At 40.0% G+C, this 19968-nt stretch overlaps 1 protein-coding gene across 1 annotated transcript; it reads left to right on the top strand.

Moving 5' to 3' along the window:
* The first annotated feature begins 3245 nt into the window (after nt 1-3245).
* On the top strand, nt 3246-19018 carry CTSC (cathepsin C). The gene is made up of 7 exons (XM_052669931.1): nt 3246-3641; nt 5292-5437; nt 11725-11891; nt 12338-12493; nt 13584-13699; nt 17008-17139; nt 17881-19018. The coding sequence occupies exons 1-7, from the start codon at nt 3260-3262 to the stop codon at nt 18381-18383; spliced, it is 1602 nt and encodes a 533-aa protein (XP_052525891.1). The 5' UTR covers nt 3246-3259; the 3' UTR covers nt 18384-19018.
* Nucleotides 19019-19968: the final 950 nt, after the last annotated feature.

Raw genomic sequence — 19968 nt, 5'->3', positions numbered from 1 at the left:
GTTTTGAGAAGTGTCATTTCTCTTCAGTGAGGGTATCTCTGAGAAGGTCACTTTAAATTTATGATCTTCTTCACCTTTTTTTTCACTAATTCACAGGTCTGGAGTGCTCTCTAGCCATCATCCACTCAGTATCAGATTATATTTTCCTCTGCTTGCTTGCCATGCCTTGAGGAGATGTTTCAGGGCTCTCAGCTACTTGGCTGTATCTCCTGGGAGTGGCAGCCCCAATCTGGACCCAATCACCCAACTGACACCTCCTTGATGTTTTGATATGCTGTAATAGTCTAAAGATTTAAATATCTAAAAGAAAGAAGACTTTAAACATGGGGTTCTTTACATTAAAACCTACTGAGATCCTGGTAGTTCTGAAAAAAATGGGATTTTCATGTTGCTTTCAATTATAGTAATATTTCCAGCTATTCTGCCCTAATTGGAATATAAATTGGATATTTTAATCGTGTTTTACTCAACACAGAATTAGTAATATTATTTTAATAATCATCGCAATAACCAAAGCAATACATTCCAAGTAAGCTTGTACTCACATTTCCTAACTTCCTAAACAGTAGAGCTAATCCAACAACTCTTAAATCAGGACACGATTTCCCAGGAACATGAGATATTTATTTATGTACACACATGCACACGTGCACGCACTCACACAGGCTACTTAGCCAAGTATTCTGTGTATCATCTTTCAGAAAAAAGTTGGCAGAAAAAAAAGAAGTCAACAGTGGATGAAAGCCAAACAAACGGAGAGTGATATTTATATTTGACGCATGGGATCACATTCCACTATGATTTCCACCCTTGCAGTGTGCTGTAGGTAAAAAATCATGCACTGACATCCTTCAGATGCTTCAGCAGCAATCCTGGTGAGCGGTTTCTTTCCCTCAGCTCCAGGCAGTTTCAGCAAGATGGCCTTTCAGGTGAACCAACACAATCACTCTGCTGTTACCTTAAGGATCAACTCAGTGAACTGATCCAAGAGAAAGATATTTTCCTATTCCCTTTCTTCTCCTATCCTTTTTACAGGTGTTTGTTTTTTTGTTTGTTTGTTTGCTCTTTTAATTTAGCTGTATCATTTTCCTCTGCACTGCCGACAGAAATGCTGTTGTACTTGTGAGAAATGGCATGCTACAATGTGAAGGAAAGAGTGATGTACCATGAGAACCCATGCAAATACAAAACCACAGACCCACATACTGTTACATTCCTACCCTAACATTATTATTTACATGATTAGTATTATTTATTGATAGTGGTTGCACATTAGTACCTTTTTTGCCACTACAATCAATAAAGAAAATAAAATGGGTTGGAGGAAGTATAGTGGATGTTTCTAAAAGGAATTATTTAAATAGAGTCCTTTCACACTGCTTTAGTTTTAGTATTAATTACTATATCAAAACAAGTCACAAGCTCAAGGAAGAAGCAAAATTTATGAAAAAAACGTATTTCTCTACCTACCAGCTACAAGTTTCATCCATGAATTTAGACCTCCTAGGCACAGTGCTGTCCATCAAGATGGAAGACAGAGCTAGCTTCAAAGTGTTCATAATTTAGATAACTACATAGAGCATGTAATTTAAGTAACTAGCACAACAAAGTGAACACGGTAGTAATCTGCAAACATTGCTAGTGCACACAGGACCTGTTGAGTCCTCTCTACAACCCTCACATACACAGCTCTGTTAACTCTGTTCATAAATCTAATTTCCATAATTGCTAGCAACTGTGTTTTTCCAGTTAATACATGTCTTCCCTCAAAACAAAGCAGCTTTAAGGGTGCAACAAATGATTATCCATTAGCTACCACATCAAAAAAAATTTCCAGAAGCAAGACTTTGTAGTTCCACTGTAAACAGGATTAGTTTAATCATGCATAAAAGCATACACTACTAAGCTGGCTCAAGTACATTGCAGTAAAAAAAAAAAAAAGAAAAAAAAAGAAAAAAAAGAGGTCACATTTTATAGTGAGATAATGATCATGTATGAATTAATGCTGTGAAAAATATGTCTTTGAGTACAGATCTTCACTTTTTATCAGTGTGTAATTAGGACATCACTCTTGCAGAGAACAGTCTGCAGAACAGAAACACCTGCCTTAGTAAGGAGTTAATATCAAAGCCTACACGGGACCACAGAAATGTTTTTATTCTTGCATCTTTCCAAAACAGACACAAGAACAGGCAGTCCTCATTCTCATGTTATGTTTTGTTTCTGTATTTTTTATGACTAGTTCTGTTGTATTGTGCTACCATCTTCAGTGGCAGTGGAGGTGATGATATGCTAATAAAAGTGCAGCAGGGCTGGCAAGAAGATAGCATTTTTTAATTAGATAGATACTGTTGAAATAAGTGGATAGGCTTTTGTTGCACATGGATCCTTTTTCAGTTCAGTTTTGCCTAACAGCAGCTTTTTATGAAGCACTCCACACATATAATCTTCGTGTTCTCTCCTCTAAAGTTGTGGATGGCTCATTACCAGTCAGGTCACGGTTAGATCCCAAACTGGGGAACTGACCTGACTGAATAGCAACCACACCTGGGGCTTGAGCTTCCAGGATTATTGTCAGGCAGATTGCTTCCTTACATCACTTTACCACATGATCATACAAATCTTCCACTTGTACAGTCAGTGAGAGGTCAGAGTGGCCAGCACTGGGACTGGCTAGAAATAAATGTTTTATTGGCACTGCTGCCAAAATTCTGATTACAAGCATTCAATATGTGGTGAGTTAATCTTAACATTTGTTATCACTGAAGGAAAATCTTCCTTTTTTCCTGTACAATCACTGCTGTCTGTGCAGCTCTCCTGAGCTAGCTTTGGTGAGTGCTGGATCCTTTGATGAGCTCGCTAGCCCAGTAGAGGGATATTCACTATTTTTTGTTTGTTTGTTTGTTTGCTTGCTTGCTTGTTTGTTTTCTGCAGGATTTAAATGGTTTATTTATTTCCTAATTTTACTTTTTCCTTCCCAAGGAAAGCCTTCACTTTGCAGGAAGCTTGGCCTTTTTTGACTTTGCCTAGTTAGTGGCCACGGTGGGGGTGGACTGATAGTTGAATACAATGATCTCAGTGGTCTTTTCCAATCTATACATGATTGTATAATATCATGTATAATATCATGTATAATATATGTGGGGTGATGTCCTTTGGTGAGGGAGGTACACTTTGCAGGGTAGGCTGTCCTTTAGGAAGGACGTTTTTTGTGAAGGAGAACTCCCTTTAGAGAGGAGGCCGCCTTTTAGGGCGGGAGATGCTTTCAGATGAGGAGGAAACGCTTTGCAGGGCAGGCCGCACCCACAGCCCAGCGCGGCCCAGACCCCCACAAGCTGCGGGCGCACAGAGCCGGCCCCTCCCGGCGCAGCGCCACCGCTCCGGGGCGGGCCTACGCCTAGGCCCGGGGGCGTGGAAGCGGTGGGGCCGCAGGGCTTATTTCAACGGCTGCAGTGGCAAGTGTCGGCCTGGTGTCATGGCGGGTTGCGCGCTGCGGGCCGTGGTGGTGGTGGTGTTGGCGATGCTGCCCGCGGGGCTTCGGGCCGACACGCCGGCCAACTGCTCCTACGCCGACCTGCTGGGCGCATGGGAGCTCCGCGTCTGGCGGGCCGGTGGCCGCCACGGCAACTGCTCGCAGGCGGGTGAGAAGCCGATCCCGTCCTGCTCCCTTTCCCTGGGTGGTCCGGCCTCGGGGTGGTGCGAGGGAGCCCGTGAGCTGCAGCGAGAAGCCGGGGGCTGAGGAGGGGGGGGTAGGGTTCTGCTGCTTGGTGCTGGGAAACTGAAACCGGTGCGCAGGAAACATGTGGCTGTGTGCTGTGTTTGTTTAACAGCCGGCCTGTTGGCTCTCTGCGTGCGACACGGCTCTGTGGGTGACTATAGTGGGCAGCCCTGTTACTGTCCTTCAGGTGCTTTCTTTACTTTCAAGTGTATTTTCGATTCGGGTTCTGTTAGGTGTTTTAATAGAACTAGTGCCCCATGCTGCCTCACTTCTTCCTTCTTCTCGGTTTCAGTTGCCCTGCTGAGCTCAGCCTCACGCAGCTGTGAAATGTGGTGTTGCTCTCTGGTGTTATACGTGGCTGAGAGTTCGCCTGGTAACCTCAGGAGGCAAAAAAGCAGCATTTCTCTGGAGGGGGAGATAATAGCTCGCCATTACAAGTCGTTACTTGATTACTGTTTGACTATTATTTGAGGAGTAGTTAATACATAGCATCCAGGTAGTCTGATTGATAAGACCAGGCAGGTGGCAGGTAGGTGCCTGGGAGGTGAAGTTGGTCCTGGTGGGGTTCAGAGCATTAGGGGTGTTCATGGACAGCTGGCTGAATGTGAACTGCCAGTGTGACCAAGGAGGCTGTTGGCATCCTGGCTTCTGTTGGAAATAGTGCAGCCAGCAGGAGCGGAGACACAACCTGCTGTACTTGGCACTAGAAAGGTTACACCACGAATGCTGTGTTCAGTTTTGGGCCCCTCACTACAAGAAAGGCATTGAGGCCCTGGAGTGTGTCCAGAGAAGAGCAATGAAACTGTGAGGGGTCTGGAGCACAAATTTTATGACGAATGGCTGAGGGAATTGGGATTGTTTAGTCCAGAGAAGAAGATATCTTATTAGTCAGGGGAGATTTTAGTCTCTACAACTCCCTGAAAGGAGACTGTGGCAAGATGAGGGTAGGTCTCTTCTTCTAGGTAATGGTGTCAGGATGAGAGATAAAGGCCTTAAGTTTTACTATGGAGATTCAGGTTAGGTATTAAGACAAAATTATTCTCAGAGTGGTGAGGCATTGGTGCAGGCTGCCCAGGGTGATGGTGGAGTCACTGTCCCTGGAGGCATTCAAGAAATGTGGAGATGTGGCATTGAGGGATGTGTTAGTGGGGATGGGTTGAAGTTGCACTAGGTGATCTTAGTGGTCTTTTTCGATCTTCATGATCTTGTAATTACCGTGAGGTAGTGTGGTGGCCATCATCTGAAATTAGGTGTTTAAGGGGAAGATTTGTTGCTAAACACAGTGTCTGAGTTGTGTTACAGGCTGTGTTTAAATAGGTTGATGTTTTCTTGCAGCAGATTTTTGGTACTGCTGTTGTGGCTAATTAAATGTGCTAATGTTGTCTAATGTTGGAAAAATGAGCATGTAGATGCACTGTTAGGTAAGTGAGGTCCCTACTTCTGTATTTATTTGATGTCTTTTTTGCAGGAAGCTTTATTCAGTGAGCATTGTTTAGCATTTTTGTAGTAAAATAAATGATATGCTTCTACTCATTTTTAAACTTCAGTGTCGTCTTTACAATTGTTTTTGCAGGACCCGTGGAAAAAACAGTGCTTGTGAATCTTCAGAAATTAGATGTGGCCCAGGATAGCCTGGGCAATTTTGGTTTCTTCACTTTGATTTACAATCAAGGCTTTGAAGTTGTGCTAAACAATTACAAGTGGTTTGCATTTTTTAAGGTGAGTTACCTTGTGTTCTGCATCACTGAGTGTTGCTGTAGTGGCCTGTACTTGAGTTTCTCCTCACTTGCTGAGTGCCACAGTAGAGCAATGGGAGCACTTGGTTTTCTTCACCTCTAACTTCTACCTGGATAATCAGGCAAATGGCTGTATTCTTGCATTAAAAACAAGACGAAAGTGATTGTTATTTGCTGGGTAGGGAGAGGAGAGCAGAAGTAGTAGTATTTGAAAAATCTCTTAACAGTGCTGCTGCTTTTGGTTCTGGGTATGCTTACAGCAGTTGTTAAAAACCTTCATGAAACTGACTCTCCCAGTGGCTTAGAAAAAAAGAGTTGTTTCAGTTTTCTTTCTGACATTTTGTGCTCAAGTGAAATATCAGACATAATTGCTTTTATCTTTCCTTAAAGATCTTCTCAGTTGCATGAAATATGCCCTGTTCACTTTAGAAAGGTCATCTATTCTCCCAGCTGAAGGATTTCTAAGAGCTTTAATACCAGAGCAAGTCTTAAATCTGGAAGGAACCTTCCTTGAGTTTTCTGTTGTTTTTTGTTTTTGTTTTTTATTAATTCTCCAGTCCCTCTTAATGACTTCAGATCAAGTTGAAAACAGTACTGTCAGTAAGGGCAGGCAGAAGACTCAGTTGCTGAGGGGCACTCTGCTGCTTAGCTAATGAGCAGAATAATGAATCTGAAGGGTGGCTTGAAACAGTCTGTGGGATGACTTGTCTATTTGGGAGATGGAGGTTCTATGCAGCAGGACTGCTCAGACACTGAGTGCAGTCCTCAGCAGGAGGGGTGAATGCATTTCTTCTTCACTTCATAAGTTGTGGTCGTGTTTGGTTTTAGATGAGTCAACAATAAGCAGGCCTTATCCTAGCATCCTAGGTTCTCTGAACATGGGCTGCCAGTAAGGATGATAATGAAGTGACTTTTGTTTCATATCAGCTTCCTGGGAGCAGCTGTTTTGAAGCTGATGTTATCTGTTAAGAAAAGTGGGCAATCTTATCTTCCAGGAGGAAGATAGGAAATGATACATGAGGCTCTGGCTGAGCTGTAACGTCCTCCATGGCTAAAGTAGTCCACTTAAGTTTAAAGGCAAGGACAACAGGTTTTAAAAAATTAACAGTGCTACTGTTTAGGTGTTTGTTAAGGAACTTTTTATGGTAGGAATGTTGTGTAAATCAGGGTTTTATACATGAGCAAGAGCAAAGTTTGAGAGAAATAGCTTACTGAGATGCTCTCAATCTCAAAACAGGGACACTAAATTGCCACGATGCATATGCCTCATAGGTTTGGTAGGTGATGCAATAAAAACTGCTGGCTGTGAAGAGTAGAAGAGGGCAAAATGGCCTCTGAAACATCTCAGATGTTGCTGCAAGATTCACTAGATGCGAGTGCCCACCTCAAGAATTAGGAATTGCTGCTTCTGTGAGGATAGTGGACTGCTAGATGTTGTAGGTATTGTATCCAAACTAAGGCTTTGAGTCTAGCAGGTGGAATTCGGCAGATGTAGGTAAGAACAGCAGGGACATTGTAGGTGAAGGATATTTGACCTAACAGGCTGGGAATCATTAGGCTGATACTTTTACATTGAAATGCAGAGGTATTATCAAAATAATTGTGAGGAACTTAATCACAGAAACAGCAAACTGCTCCAGAATAAAGAGCTGTCTGGCACCAACTTGAAGGCAGCCTTAAGTCTGTGAAGGCTTTCAATTGTGAAATATCTTCCTGGAAGATGAGCTTGTAAGTGCTTTGATATGCAGGAGTGTTGTTAAACATTATACCAAAAATACTAGAATGTGCCCAAAGGAGAGCAGGACCCAGAGATCCTGAAAATGCTAGGAATCGTGACTTAGGAGTGGCTAACTGGTTTGTTGAACGTAGGACAAACTGCTAGGTGACCTCATTTCTGTCTGTGAGTTCTGTATGAAAGGAAGTCAAGCAGTCCTGATCTTTTATCTCTGGTAGCCAATGATAGAATGCTGTAGGGAATGGCATGAAGCTGTGTCAGGCAATGTTCAGACTGGATATTAGAAAAAGTTCTTTACTGAGGTGGAGGTTGAGTTCTGGAACAGGCTTACCAGGAGAGTAATCATGGTCCCAAGTCTCTCACTGTTCAATAAATATTTGAACAGCGCTCCTTGATATGATCAGTCTCTCAGGACACCACATGGGAGCCAGGAGTTGGCCTCAGTGACCTTTGCAGGTCCCTTCCAGCTCAGGATATTGTATGATAAAAATGTCATTGAAAAAACTTGCTTATAGGGAACTTGAGGAGGTCATCTGATTCGACATGCTGCTCAAAAACAGAGTGAGTCAAATGTGCCTGAGCAGTAGCAAGGCACAATAGCTTGTGTTTCATGACCATGAAATCCATTTGTAAATAAATGGACTCATTAATTGTTTTGCAGTTGCTTTTGGTATTCAGACATAGCAAGCTAGTTTGGACCATTGTGTAGTAGTAAGGATTCCATCAGCAAGAGGTGCTTAAATGCTTATTTCCTTAAAAATTAGAATAAGGATCCAAGTTGGTTACCTTCTGTATAATGTTTTATTCATGTTATTGCTGTAAAAGAAACCACAGATTACTAAGAAGCATGAGGAAATATCGCAGTACTTAGCAAATAATTTTTTTTTTTTTTTTTTTTTTTTTTTTTTTTTTTTTTTTTTGCAAACAACTCATTGACTTTGTTGGGCAAGAATCTGTAATACTGTCCATCACGTAACTATTTCACAATTGTCTGTGGAAACTTGGTCAGGCTGTTTGCAAGGAAGAACTTCAACTTTTGTGACATCTGTCTACTTTAAACCATTAATTATTCCAATAGTTATGAAATAGAAATAAAAAATATTTAGTCCTGATAAAAACTGAAAATGTGTTTCTATCAACTGCAGTTTGCATTCATCTATTGTAAAGCTTCTAGGGGAAAATATCCTCAGTATGATGCACACTTGAGAGCTTGTTTGAGGAGTGGCTGCTTATTGTTTAAAATACTCATACGATTTGCATCTGAAAGTTATTTAATCATAGCCAAATTCATCTGCTTAGGTTTGGTCACAGTCTGGTAAAATGGGCTGAAGTAAAATGCTAATGGGAAATTTTGGAAGAGCTAAATTGTTTATCCTAGCATCTCAGTGAATTAGGCAATTTTTCTCTTTCAAATACTGATGTGGTTACAATTATTACATTAAAAAATGCTCTGGAGTTGGTCTCATTTGATCCTCAGACTCCAGATCTTCTGAAGGAGTAGCCATATCAGAAAGCCTTGCATGTCTTTTGTCATAGCTGAGAGTTTGTGCTTGTCAGGAAAGCATTCATCGTTTAAGATCTGCTCATGAACTTCTGGTTCACTGCAGTTAAGTTACTTGGCTAAAACCCCATTACCATGACAGAACTGATAAACTGTCCTGATTGATCTATGATGTTTTAGCACTTTCCTCATTCAGCAGAGCTGAACAGCTGTATTTCATACAAATGAATAGCTCTATTTCAGCCAGTAATGTTTCAAGCATGGGGGCTCAGTTGGTGCTAGCTGAACTTTCAGTGTAACTCTTCAACATTAAGCAAAAATAAACTTCTAATAAAAATTTTTCTAAATAAAAAGAATGATGATATTTTGTCTAAAGTGTGTCTCTAGCTGTGCTACTACACTAAGTGGATATAGATGCAGCTTGTTCATTGATAATGCATGTTTCATTCGGGTTTCTTTTAGTGGTCTTGTTCCAGTGACTTACTGAGCCCTTCCAAGTTATTCAAAGATCTCACTGACTTTACAGGTTATTTGTTGTTCTACCTGGGGTCTGTGGACAAAGGACTCACTACACAGAGTGGTTTGGATGAGATTACTACGCTGAACTTGGATGTGGGGTAGCTGTACTGACTCCTGACAGAAGCTTTAGCATCTTGCTAAGGGACATGATTTGGCAGAGAGTTGTTGGGGTAATACAGTTAGGTTATGGTTGGACTCAATGATCTTTAAGGTCTTTTCCAACCTGAATGATTGTATGATTCTATGATCTTCTTTTGCTGGATGATGTGTCTTCTGAATGCCTCCAGAATCCTTACAGGACTTTAAAGTGTCTTTTGTTTTAAGTGATTACAGTAGCGCAGCATAAAAAGCTAAAATGAGCTGAAATGGAAATTAGAACTTCCTGTTTTGATTATTTCATGTCTCTTGTAGTACTTGCTTATTGTTAAGGCTCATGCATTGGAGAGAGACAGTCTCCTAAAAATTGTACGGTTTGTCCCTTAGACGAAGTGATATTACTTCAAACTTTTGAGTTGTATTCTAGCAGGAAAAAAAAAAAAATAATAACAACAATGAGAGGTTTGGTTTTTTTCATATTGAAGTGCTAGTGTTATTTCAGCTAGGGAAAAAAATAGATCATAAAGTATTTCACTATACAAGGTAAGTTTTTTCAGTCTATGTATACTAAGCTCTTCCAGGCTCACTTGATGACATTTCCCTCTCGCAGGTTTTTCTCCCATTTCCCAACAATTGCTGAAATTACCAATCTAGACAAGTGGTAGTAATTAAGGTTTAAATTTCAGGATGTTGCAAAAAAAAAAAAAGTCTGAATGTTTTTACTCTGTTGCTGAAATCTAAATAGTAGAGTTGCTAGTGCTATTTAATTCTGCAAGTCAATTGAAAGCTTATTTCTGATGTCTTAGCTGGACTAGCTTACTAGCAAGGTGCTTCTGCTGTTTTCCCAGAGTGTAAATGTGAATGTGTATATCTCTAAACTGCAGAATGTTCTTTGAAACCAAGGAAATGCAGCTGTAGTTTATATCTGCTTGCATTTTATATCAGGTAGCAACATAGCACTTGGTTCTGATAGTCTCAATTTTTGTTTATTTGCACAGTAAGGTGTCTGCTGTCCTATTCCAATTTGAAGTGTACTCCTGATGTTATGGCCCATAGGCATGCTTGTACATTTTATAAGAAATGGGGGGCAAATTCTCATTTCTTCATCATGCTTAATGTAGGTGGCAATCCTCCTGCTAGAATGTGAGTAGGGTTATGGGCTGAACATTGTCAGCAGTAGCTGTAAAAGGGGATGGGATAGCAGCCTGGGTGTGCTGCAGTGCTGTGTCCAGTAAGGTCTCTATCCTTTCATTCTTACCTGTTTGGGAAATTAAAAACTTGCAGAATTGAAACATGCTGTTTTTACCAGCAAGACCAGTACACATACAGGGTGGTTGGGCTTAGTGTAGTTTAAATCTGTTTAGAGGCAGTACTGCAAGTCACTGCTTTTTTCAGTGAAGAGCCTATGAGCACCATTCTGTTGAAACACAGTTCAAAAATCAGTGTACAGTTGTACATCTGCAACTGTTGGATGGAATTTAATGAGGTATTCTTGGATTAGGGACCTTGTATTCTGTTGAAGTAATCTGTGGTTGGAAGAGTCAAGCTAAAGTTTCTGTAGTACAAATTTTCAATCTCCTGTGTGATTAAAGCAAAATTTGAACCTTAGAAGATGAGTATAAAAACTTTTCTCCCCCCCCAGACATTCTTCTGTCACAGAATTGCTTACAGGAATTTTTCATGCAAGCTTAAAATGTTTGTTGTAAACCACGTTAAGCAGAAAGTTTTACTGAATCTGTTAGGAATTTGTAGTTGAGCTTTTACTAACATTTTCCTCACCCACTCCCAAATTTCTAATGAGCTGCCTTCAATGAATCATCCTTTTTTTTTTTTTTTTTTTTTTTTTTTTTTTTTTTTATCTCATTTTGATAGCTGAGGTGAAACTGATTCTTTGTGCTCTTTTACCACAGCTCAGACTTCAAGCAGTTGCAAGGCATCCCACCTACTGCTCTGACTTGTGGAAGAGAAATGCTCTAGTACAGTTTTCCCTGAGATGTTTCTAATGTAGTAACATGTCATCCTGCCTGTATTTGATTTTCATACTGCTACAAGTCTTGGCTTCTTTTAATAATCCACAAAGACCTTGGAAAGAAGGCAAAATATTAAGATGCCTTTTACATTATAGCTAGGAAGTAACTGTTCAACCCAAAGAATTACATAGTTAATACCAGTACTAATATATGGTTTGTTGCTGTAAGTGTAAGTCACAGCCCAGCTGTCCTTTAGCAAGTTGATGAGGATTGTTTTCATTAATCTGCTTAGTGTTTACTTGATGCTTTCTTCTGAAGTTAAACATAAAGTGGGTTGATCTAGAATGTTTGGCCACTTTGTCTGAAACAGAAGAAGCATCTGGGTGGGTAGGCTACTATTGCTATGCTAACAAATGTGTGTGTTCAGTACAAGTGTAATCTCTTCACAGTATAAAAAAGAAGGCCAGAATGTAACCAGCTACTGTAATGAGACTCTGCCAGGATGGGTGCATGATGTACTTGGCCACAATTGGGCTTGCTTCACTGGACAGAAGGTTTCTTCATCTGCCTCAGATGTTCACGTACACCAACTACCTCTCCAGAAACTTGGAGGAGGGTAAGCAACAAATATTTTGCTAGGTAAAACATTTGGCAATTGTGCTTTGGGTTTCTGCAGGTTCATTCAGCATGGATCAATTTTGTGACTGGAAATAAAGTTAATTCCAGTGATAATGTTCAAATATATCTTGAGTGTTCAAAGACGGGGGGTTGTGCCAGCCACATCACACATGGTCCTTCAGTCTATGTCTTACTGCATTTTCTGTTTAAGCTGATTGAGATGATTGAACTGAGCTGATTGAGATGATTGTATCTAGGGAGTTATGGGCTGTCTCAAATTTCAGAAGCCTTGTCTTGATCATATAATTGCATAACTCTTCATTTCTGCCCACTAGGAGGCTCTTCCAGAACTACAGCCTTCTCCACATAAAAACATTTACCAAATTAAATATTTCAATTCCAGTCCTTTTTTTTCATTGTACTGTTTTGTTTTTTGATTTGCAGGCTTTCTAGCAGACGCTTTGTGCACAACTTTGACTTTATAAACGCTATCAATGCTTACCAGAAGTCCTGGAGAGCAACAAGATATGAGGAGTATGAGAATTTTTCTCTGGAAGAACTAACAAGAAGAGCTGGGGGTCTCTATTCCAGGACTTCACGGTACTACAGCCTTTTGGTTTGCTATCAACAGCTATACCCACTGCTGCAAAGAATATGTTCATCTTTATGCTCACTCTTCCTATCTGGGTTTAGGATAAAAATTTAGATGTTTAGTATTTCAAGCCCTCTAGCTTGGTTTCATGGGGTACCAACTTTCTCGTCCATTTGAATACCAGTTCATAACATGTGCTTTCTCAAGCAGCTGAGACAAATAGAGTCACCTGCCCTTTAATCTTGCCCAGTAACTTTCTGGTGAGCTTCTACATGCAGAGAAGAAGGAATAGGAGTAGTCTTGGATAGACTGGTGTGTGACATTGCAACCATCAGCTCCTTACTTGCCATTGCTTTCAGCCTCTGCATGGCTGTCTTCCTGGTTCTGCTGGTTTATCATTGCAATTAAAAAGCTGGGAAGTGCATTACCTTATTAAACGTGGATGAAGATTTTCTAGGGTAAGTCCTTGGTTACCATGGCAACCTGTCTTGCCTGCAGCCAGGGTCTTCCATAATTGGACTGAAGTGATTTCTCAGTTTGTGAAGTCACCCAGAGAGTATATTTAGGGTCCTACAGGTCACATGACAGATTGACAATAAGAATGAATGTAGTTCAACATCACATCATTAATGTGCAAACTAGAAATTTTCAGTTCCTTTTCTTGATGGCTGCTTCTCCTTTTAATTCTTCCATTTTCTATTCTGACACTGCTGTGAGTGGAGTGCTACTGATTCTTTCCAAGCTGTAGCAATTGTATGTTTTTGTTTTTTAAGAATGTCATAAAATGTAAAAATTGATTTGGATGGAGTATTTCTACAGTTGCTGAGTTTACAGCTCTGGTTAGGGCAAATACTTTAACTAATCTGCTTGTAGATACTTGGTAATACAGTTCCCTTTGGGAAGGATCTGAGTAGGTCTTGCATCTTGTTGAAACTAATCTTTTGAGATGGGCACTTACTCAGCATAGATGGAGGCTATTTCAAATTGTTTAGTGTGAAACTATGAGGAAAAAGGATGGAAGGTGACAACTGAGTGTTACGTGTTGTTTCCTTACTTAGTGTTAGATTCTGTTACTTAAAAGTGTTTTCTTCTCTTTAGGCCGAAGCCTGCTCCTCTAACACCTGAGTTACTCAAAAAAGTTTCAAGCTTACCAGAATCCTGGGACTGGAGAAATGTGAATGGTGTCAATTATGTCAGCCCTGTTAGGAATCAAGGTAAAATAAGTAAATATATATACATGTGAAATACACTAAATCGTCTTTGATGTACTCTGTAGTTTGCTGTTAACAGGGTTTTATCTTACTTGCATAGTGTCTTGCAATTGGTAGATTGCATCTTTACTGTGACTAACCTGTGGAAACTTTGTGGATCCTGGCTGACAGCACTGCCAAAATACAATGTTGTAGTTATGGTAGTGCTGTTATCTTAGCAGTGTCTTTTGCTGAAGTAAAAGACAACACCACAGTGCCCTGCATAAAGACAGCTGCCAAGCTTTGTGTGATAATCTCAGTCATGGCTTTCTGCGTGCTGACAGAACTGATGTGCACTTAATTCTTTTCCTAATTCGTGCTGATGGCAAATTATCATGTAGCATTATCCTGCAGCATTAATTAATAACTCATGAAAATTGTCTGTACTGCCCTGAAATCTTATCAGTTTGTGAACTTCAGCAATTGCTTAAGTGGTTACTTGCAAGATGAGATGTTATTTGCTGTGGGAGGTATATGATAGATTACATGCAGTGTGCCATGTGCTCAAAATAGGTGTAAACATATACATAGACAGTGTCCTCTTCCATAGGCATTTTGATGTGAGATACTTGTTCTGTTTCCCAATTAAATAGGTACGTATTGAAAGCCAGGTATGCGTTCAGTTGATGCATGTCTTCCCTGTTCTAGTAGAAAAAAAATTTCTACCTGCAACTGGATAATTTCCAGCAACATTGAAGAGCAAAATGGATTTGTGTGGTGGAGAGGTAGAGGGTTACTTTATATAACTGGATCTACATCTACAATTTAGTTCTGCCAAATTCTGCCTGCTAGATTCCTGGTAGAAAAAAGCATAGAAAGTCTTGTGGGAGTTCTAGATCACAGGCTGTCACATCACATCGCTGAAGGATGGTAACAGGAGATGATACAGTCCTGTACTTTCTCCTGATGTGAGCTGGAAATGTCCCAAGAGCTGTTTAACTTTCCAAACTGAGGAACACTCAGCCTGAAGGTTACTTTTTTCCCTTTGTGTTGCTTCAGGGTTTCTCTAAATGAGAATGTTCTGCTGCTTCCAGTAACAAAAGTGCCTGTGTGTTTTTGTTTTTTTTTTCTGTAAGCTGAGAAACCATGCTGAGTATATTAAATGTCCATGGAATATGCACTCTGCTCCATTAAATAAGAATTTTAGCCTTCAGGCTTTCAGAGAGCAAACAAACAAAAAAACACCCAACAACAGAAAAAACTACTCACCAATTAAGTTTGTAGATTGTGATTTTTCTGAGGCACTGAGCTCTTGATTTGAAATGGTTATTAGGTGACTAATCAGAACATAACACGATGGAGAAGACTGTAAGCAGTAGGAAGCATCTTGTCTGGAAGATGCAGAGAGAATTGTATGAATTAAAAGATTGTGGTGTCTCAGGTGTCACACGCTTGTGAAGTCACTGCTTTTTATCTAAGGATATAAAATAAGCTTGTGAACTGAACAAGAATTAAAAGATAAATTTTTGTTCATTGTATAATACTTTGAGACGTGGCAGGCTTCATGCAACTACAGTTGTCTTCGATGGTAATACTTAGAGCCAGCTTATAGAGCAGTAATGACATCTTTCAGCCAAGGTGTGGATCATCCTGAAGACAACTCTGCCATTGCTTGTTATCAAATTTACTGGACAGGAGAGGAGAGAAACCTAAATATTTTGTTAGCCTTAGCATGCAATTCCTATTTCCACCAACTTCTGCAAGCTTTTTTTTGCAAATAACAATGAGTGGGAAGTCTAGTCAGCTGGTCATTTCCTGGATGCTGTGTCCCCTCCTTATTATTCCTCAACATCTATCAGCCCTTTCCTACAGAGCAAGTGTCATCTCATTTGGCTGAAGCTTTAATTGTGTCTGAAGGAGAAAATTTCTAGAAAGCCTCAGGAAAAGCAGCTGTGAAGTTGACTCCCTGCTGCTAGTGTGCTTTGCACATAAAGAACTGCACAAATACCTTTATGATCAGAGTTCAAAAAAAAAGTATTATATATCTTTTATATATCTTTTATTTTATTTTATATATTATATATCTTTTCTTTTTATATGTAACAACCACCCCAGCAGATTTCAGATTGAAATGATTGCATTGATTATATGTCGAAAACACAACAAAGTTTTCTGTAGCATGGCCCATCTTGGATGCTGTGTCTGTACAATGGCACCTCTCACAGATTCGGCTAGCCCTGCTGGGCAAAAAAAAGCATTCTTGTTCAGTCTGATTTTGCCCCTTTAGAGACGCTTCTAATTCAGTGAAGGTGCAATTTCACCAAGTCTTGCTTTTGTTGTAGCTCTGCTTTTACACACCTACACAGTTCAAGAAAAACTACTTTGTTTTGTTCCTTAAGCCTCCCTCCTTTTCATAGCTCTGCAATTCTTGACTTCCCTACTGTCAGGAAACAAAGGGAAATTGGGCACTGTGGTGACAATCAGATAAAATAGGACTTCATCCAAATAATTGTCCTTCCCTGTGATGCATGTCATTCTACTTCTAGAGGTTTTCAATGCGCTACAAAAATTTCCTAGGGAGTGAAGAGGCCTAAAACTAGAAGCAGTACTAAATTTTGTTCCAAAAGTAGGAGACTTAGCTCTTTGCCAGGCAACAGAAGGGAGATTTAAGTGCCTTGGAAAATCCAGTGTACAATTAGATGTTCTTAGGGAAATAAAGGGAACTGGGATGAATATACAGTATCAAACCTTTATACCACTAGACTCTTCAAAGTGAGTTATTTTGGGGATGGTTCTAGAAGTGGAAGATTTTAACAGAAGATTACAGCATAAAATACACTGATAGATTGAAATAGTCTAGAAAAGATTTGTCATTGTTAACTTAAAATAGTTCACTGCCCATCAGTGCTCCTTAAAAGGTTATAGCCTGAGGCAGTAGGTTGTGAGGCTTCTCTGCTATAATATGGTCCCTCTAGATTCATTCAGGGTGAATAGCATTGATGTTAAATGATACTGCTGAAAAATCCTGAAGAGTAGAATATAGTCTGTTATTCTGGAATAACTTGGTGTTGTTTAAAAAACAAAAACAGTTGCTAAAGCTGCTTTGAATAAAACTGCTTACAAGCTTAAAAGGTAAATGTATGCTTGAAGTTCTTGATCTGTCAATGTTCAACTTATAATCACTATGTTGGTCTGTCAGGTTTTAACTCTTGTCAGTGCAGTATAGTCATACTGGTACCTGAATGCAGGTGACTCATCTTGTTTATATGACTGACTTCTCATGTTGTTTTGTGGTATTTTTTTGTTTGTTTGTTTTTTATTCCTTTCCTTAGCCTCGTGTGGCAGCTGTTATGCGTTTGCCTCCATGGGCATGCTGGAAGCAAGAATACGTATTCTCACAAACAACACTCAGAAGCCAGTCTTCAGTCCCCAACAGGTTGTATCTTGCAGCCAGTATTCTCAGGGTAAGTACACTGGTGCACATGAAGTTAACTTCCAATAATAATGATACTGCAGAAGTACATTCAAAACTTAGACACCTTCGTCTCTCACATGATTTTGTTCTGTTGTCAGAATAATCTGGCAAACTACACATTATAGTACTTTTTTCTTTATTTTTCTGATAGTTAAAAATATATACTGGAGTTTTCAGCCCACTTTGCTATTGGGGGGTGAACTGGACTAGGAGTAGGTGGACTCCATACTAAGGATGTTACTGGATTTTAACTAGGCTCCATCCTCCTGACCGATCTAAGGAGTTGGGCTGAAAATATATCTAAGTTGCAATGCAAGCCTAGATAGAAAGGAACCAAGTGTCCTGAAAGCATATTCAGAGAGAAAAGGAACATATGGGGAGGGGGAGACGAGCAAAAGCAGTGACTAAGACTTTAAATTTTCAGAGGAGAGAACCCATGCTGTAACAGCTTTTTTTTTTTTTTAACATATAATCAGCTGCTGTTCATGATGTCAGGAGCAAATTGTTGAGGAGGTGGTCCGTGTATTAGAATATTCCCAATACAATTCCCACTGTTCTCTGAATTTTTTGTGTGTAATTTAGAAAGCTAGCTATAGCTAACTGGAATGTTAGGATAATTGGAGGCACTGCATCTTCAGTACTGTAATCTAAAAGTATTCCAGGATTTGAGTGGCAATGTCTTCCATATCAAATAACTTCCCAAGGGAATAACCAGGCATTTCTTGTTTAGGCTGTGATGGTGGCTTTCCATACCTCATTGCTGGGAAGTATGTCCAAGACTTTGGTGTGGTGGAAGAGGACTGCTTCCCTTACACAGCTCAAGATTCTCCATGCTTGTTCAAGCGCAGCTGTTATCACTACTACACTTCTGAGTACCACTATGTTGGTGGTTTCTATGGAGCCTGCAATGAAGCCCTGATGAAACTCGAGCTTGTTCTGAGTGGGCCAATGGCTGTTGCCTTTGAAGTTTATAATGATTTCATGTTTTATAAAGAGGGAATCTACCATCACACTGGGCTCAGGGATAACTTCAATCCTTTTGAACTGACTAATCATGCTGTCTTGCTAGTAGGCTATGGTAAAGACCCAAAAAGTGGTGAGAAGTTCTGGATTGTCAAGAACAGTTGGGGCACCTCATGGGGAGAAGATGGTTACTTCAGAATCCGCCGTGGCACTGATGAGTGTGCAATTGAAAGCATTGCAGTGGCTGCCACTCCTATTCCAAAATTATAAATGCGGAGGTCTTCATCAAGTGCCTTTGAGAAGGAAATTCTCATTTATGAGGGCATACCAGTTTTAGAGGATGGTTAAAACCCATTCTCTAGCTTAAATGAGCTTTAATGATGTTTTTCAGACCAGAGAAAAAAGTTTTGCTAGGTGAGGACTCTAAACTCTGCACTGAGTACTGTAGGCTTCTTCTCTGGAGTCTAACAGTTGATCACCTAGAATGCAGTTGGCATTTTGTTAACAGTGGTGATAATTATTAGTCATAGGATATACATTTTTCTGTCACCAGTTGTGTGGATTTTTTTTTTTTTTTGCCATGGACAATCTTGAACATCACAGCAGGTGCTGTGATAATCTGTAACTGCTCTGAAAGGACACTGTAGTGCCTTACTTCTCAGAAATCATGAAGTCACTGCAGTTAATAACTTAAGTGTGTGTTGGGGAGGGAATGGGCAATTCTGCTGATTGAAGGGAAATTTTAAAGCTTTAAGTGTCCTGCAAAAGCTGCAAGTCAAACTCTTATGATGATGAAAATCAGTTCTGTGTTTTGACCTGTTACTAAATGCTCCAGTTCTGGATTTCACTGCTGTACTTTGCAATTGATCATCTCAGAGTTCAATAAAAATTATCCCACTGCTATAGTTGTTTGTACTTGAAGTAGTTTTGAACTTGTTAAGGACTTCTTGCTTTAGCAGAATGTATAATGACTGGGAAGGAAGGTGAAAGCAAGGGATGAATTAAAATCATCCAAGTGAAGCCAAGGTTCTTACAGCTATGTCAAGTAAGGTTGGCAGTGGCCAGGAGCTGAGTAGTCCTTGCTGAGTAAACTGCTGCTCACATGAATAGGTAGGAGTGTCCTGGAGATGAGACCTAGTTTCATATGTGGAAGAAAATTTCAGTTATCTGTTACAGTAACAGATGCCCAAAGCAGTATTTTGTATATAAAATATATTCAAGAACATGGAGAACTTTATAAGTGGGTAAAGTGTTAGTGACCAAAATGTCTCATTTAAATTAGGTGGGAAAACTCCTTTTTACTTCACTTTTCCATGGAGAAAATACATAGAACCATACTGACAACAGTCTCCAAGATAACATGGTGTCATTTGGATCACTTTTAGCTGGGGTCTGTTGTGGGTGGGGAAGGAGTTTAACCTTGTTCCTTCCTGAAAGGTTTATTTGATGTTGCTGCAAACTGAGATGCCCTGTGATGACTTAATTCTGTGGTAGTGGCTGCAGTATACTGTGAGGCTACGCAGTTGTCCCACAGATATTTTTCTGAAATACACAACCAAGCATGGTGGCATGTTTTCTCTTTTGCTTCTCCCTAGACCTGAACCCTATTCCTAGGGAAAGCGCTGGTATAGAAGCACTAAGAAAATTGCTCCTGAGGTGTGAGAGGCAATACTACTTTTTTCTTGCCTTTTATGATGGGGAGGGATGGTGGGGTACAGATTTCCCTAGACAATGTATGCACAGCTTGTGTCTGCTATGTTACCATGCATAATAATGGTGTGATACTTTATGTGCTGGTAAATTTCTCTCAGTAAACTACCCCACATCTTTTATCTGGGGATTGATTTGAGTTACA

Source organism: Tympanuchus pallidicinctus, unplaced genomic scaffold (assembly GCF_026119805.1).
Source record: "Tympanuchus pallidicinctus isolate F22 unplaced genomic scaffold, pur_lepc_1.0 scaffold11, whole genome shotgun sequence".
Taxonomy (NCBI): Eukaryota; Metazoa; Chordata; class Aves; order Galliformes; family Phasianidae; genus Tympanuchus; species Tympanuchus pallidicinctus.
This window is presented reverse-complemented; position numbering and strand designations above follow the sequence as displayed.